This window comes from Atta colombica, unplaced genomic scaffold, assembly GCF_001594045.1.
Source record: "Atta colombica isolate Treedump-2 unplaced genomic scaffold, Acol1.0 scaffold162, whole genome shotgun sequence".
Taxonomy (NCBI): domain Eukaryota; kingdom Metazoa; phylum Arthropoda; class Insecta; order Hymenoptera; family Formicidae; genus Atta; species Atta colombica.
In genome coordinates, this window is record NW_017259253.1 from 3,542 (window position 1) to 7,135 (window position 3,594).

Sequence of the window (3,594 nt, forward strand, 5' to 3'; positions counted from 1 at the left end):
GTTACTTATCTCTTCTATATTGTGTGATAAGAGATTATTATTAATTTATATATATGGGAATAACATTATTAACATTACAGTCATTACGTGCACGTATTTAATGGAGTTCAATGCAATGGGACTTGAGTGATCGATAATTGGTGCAGCGAAATACAGTATTAGTCGATGCGCCACGTTGCCAATGAATTAATTTGTTGTGTGTATGTGCGGGTGTACGTGTGTACATAGTGTGTGGGAGAGTAGGAGAGACAGAAATCGGACTGTTAATCCAATCTACACGCCAAATCAGGAATGATGGTCCGGTAACCGTTCACGCCTTTTAATGATCCATACATTTTGATTCGAGGTAGGAACCCGGCGAGAAACTTGATTTCTACGTTACGTTGGATTAGTGAAACGTGGCGATCATTAGCAGAAAATTAGGTCCCGTAATTGAACGTTTGTCGAAATTTCCACGGGAATTGTTTGCGATTGAAGCATCCACGGCGGCTACACGGAGGTTAACCGTTCGCCGCATACAGGAAATGGGCGTTCTGCGCTGTGTCATCATGCGGTCGTATCGGTTACACGTATTTGGCGCCAGTATGCAGGAACTTTGAGGGTCTAGCGACAATTTCTTTCTAAGCACCGATCTCTCCTACTTCTGTTAATTAGAGTCAAATCAGAACGAGTCAGGATTCTGAAGCGTGTCGCGGACTTTAAAACCGCTAATCTGTTTGACATTCATTTGCAAATGCGTCTTGTCAATTTTGGCGTGTTCTTTTTTGGTGGTCAATGTGGTTTTTAATGCACCCGGCAGCAAAATCTAAAAGTATAATGACAAGATGAAGAAAGCAATTGTTTAGAGTAAAAATTGCTTATGCACTTACTTCCGAACGTGCACTGAGCCATTTTGCGAAAGACCTGACACTCTCCAGATGCGTTGTGTCTTTCCAGACCACGTCCATCGTTTCTAGATCGATCATCACGTTCTCGCATCGTAGCCATCTCTCTCTCACTCGATTTTTAGGTGGTACGAACCGAAACTTCCAGGGAATCGCGGTGCCAAAGGCCATTGTTTTGGTCGGCTTACTCTCAGCTTTGGCATCTCTAATCAGATGCTTCTTGGTCATGGCAAGCTCACTTGCATCAAAACACTGTCTCGCTGCGGCAACATCATTAGGTACCATCGGCATTTCCCTTATTGACATCTATCTCAAATATAATCGAATATTTTATTTTCTTATATCCCTCCGGCGTAACATAGAAAAGTTTCCTTTATGTTATGAATTTCTGACACTCTCCAAAAAAAAGACGTAAAAAAAAAAACAATCTTACGATAATGAGATTTCTGTCATTAATTTAATTGTGTTTTTTCTATTGGAAGGAAATATCATTTTCTCCACGAGAGACTCGACGAGCTTTATTTGAGAAATGCGAACGTGCAATCAGGTCAGCCTTCTAGTACCACGTTGAAGTTATAATTCAAATTCTGCGTTGTGTGGTTCACCGCTCAAAGTGCGTGTTATCGCTGTTACATCATGCATCGTATTATGATGTTACGCCGTTGTAGGACTATCGCGTGCACGCGCGAGAACGCATTTACGGAGCGCAATACACTATGCGTCTATGTACTTTGTTTCTATCTGTACCTCCATCGTTCTGCTAACGTCGGCCGTAAAGTCAATTTCGAACATATCTCCTAGGATTTCCTCGTCGATTTTGTTGGTGTCGCCTAAACTACGTAGCCATTCACAGAAGTCACGGCATATCCTGTTCGTAATATTTCTAGCTCTCATCTCAAGAGTAGCCTCAGGATCGTAGTCTTTAAGATCTGCCGCCGTTAAAGGACGCCAAGTGACAACCTGTAACGATCAGTGGTAATCGGTATTAAGAAACCGAAGACTTTTGCATGGAGCAGAAGCTGATTTTAGCGTACAAACTGATAAATGTTATTTCGCATTATCGATACCGTACCTTGCGTCGCGGTTTCTTTAAAAAGAGAACATAAGGTCTAACTTGATCTATTTTTAACTCATCTCCGTCTTTGGTCGTCGGGGGATGCACCTACAGGCGTATAAAAGGCTTACTTTCAACTAATAACTCTCGAACGGACAAAGCGTACTGTGTCCGAGTAACGATAGAATTCACAGTATTAAATGAGAGACTTATTTTCATTTTTGACTTACATAATCAATTTATCGAACATAAAAAATATATAACGTAGCGAGAATGTAATTTCCAATTAGTTTTAATTGAGTTTTATTAAAAGAAATTAATTAGAATCATAAACATGAAAATATAATGTTAAAAATTTGAAAGTTATGATAAAATTCTTCTTTAAAAAAATCTAAATTCGTTATAGAATATATTATAGAATATCCGATAGCAGAACATATCTACATACGTACAATCAAATCGAAGGGAATCGTGCCTTCTATCTCTTCTTCTTCTTCTTCTTCTTCTTCTTCTTCTTCTTCTTTTTCTTCCTCTTTCTTTTCATAAAGTACCTCTTCCTTTATGACTTTTTTTGGATACCAATTCGGCATACCCAATAATGGGGCGACAAAATTGTAGGAATCAAGCGGCAGAGCATGTCTCAGCAGACGAGTATTGCAAGCGGGAGACTGTTTTGTGGAGAAAACAAGGTCAGACGGGAATTTATCAGGATTCAAATAACATTGCGAATCCACTAGTAACTTTGTTAATCTCGCGACTAGTTTAGCGCGCTTTTTTGTCGTCGTCATGCTAGTGCTGTGTTGTTTTATCATTCGCAAAGAAAATTCGTTCGCCAAGCTCTTCAACATGGTCGTGGTCGACATGTCGTCGCGATTAATTTTCTCTAAAAATCGCGAGACTTCAGCGATCGTCAAAAGCGGTAATTCCACGCGCCTCTCTGCTTTCACTGAGTCGGAGGAAGTCGACCTTTTCGCGGAATCTATCTCCTCCACGGGGATTACCTTTCCTTGCCCATCTTCCTCCTTGCCTCGAGGAATCTCGAACGTACGTCTCGTAGAATCTTTCGATAAATCCTTGATGCTCGCGTAACTGTATCCTCTCTTCAGCTCGCCCTTTCGTGCAGATTCTACGATTGGCGATATCAGCTGTTGCTGCGACTTAACTTTCAAGAGAGCATTCGGGGTCTTCGAGAGCGTATCTTTCTTCTCATCAACCTTTTCAGATTTCTCGCTGGTTATTTTCGATGGCAGTCTTTCCTTTGTTGTTTCTTCGACATCATAATATTCATCGTCAGATTTCTCCTTCATCGAAGTTGCAGTCTTCATGAGAGCGTTTCGCGACTCCATGATAATCGGTTTTTTGTGTCTCAAAGCTCGCAAAGGTTCCATGCTGGGTAGCAAGACCGTAGGTAAGTGACAGGGCGCCATGTTTTTGTATTGAGATGGATCATTATCCAGCGCCAGCGAGGATGATGTCTCATCGTCAGAGGTATGCGCTTCCGAGGACGAAATTTTTGATCGTTCAATGTCCGACGATATTGAAATCGAGCTGGAGGAGGCTTTCAAGCTCTTTGGATCTTTAGATAGCAGACTTTTAGTAGGTTTTGGTGTTTTATCCTTAGATTGAATTGGATCAATCTGCAGCGAAATCTCGGTA

At 41.1% G+C, this 3,594-nt stretch overlaps 1 protein-coding gene across 1 annotated transcript; it reads right to left on the reverse strand.

The window, feature by feature from the left end:
• Positions 1-661: 661 nt before the first annotated feature.
• Positions 662-3,365, reverse strand: LOC108685895. The gene is made up of 5 exons (XM_018190913.1): positions 2,391-3,365; positions 1,957-2,046; positions 1,632-1,844; positions 870-1,190; positions 662-805 (listed from the first exon to the last, which is right to left on the reverse strand). The coding sequence occupies exons 1-5, from the start codon at positions 3,363-3,365 to the stop codon at positions 662-664; spliced, it is 1,743 nt and encodes a 580-aa protein (XP_018046402.1).
• Positions 3,366-3,594: the final 229 nt, after the last annotated feature.

Coding starts and splice junctions, on each gene's coding strand:
- LOC108685895 (XM_018190913.1), bottom strand. CDS start 3,365: ATGGCGCCCTGTCACTTACCTACGGTCTTGCTACCCAGCATGGAACCT. Junction 1,845..1,956: donor TAAAGAAACCGCGACGCAAG/GTACGGTATCGA, acceptor TGATCGTTACAG/GTTGTCACTTGGCGTCCTTT. Junction 806..869: donor GGCTCAGTGCACGTTCGGAA/GTAAGTGCATAA, acceptor TTATACTTTTAG/ATTTTGCTGCCGGGTGCATT.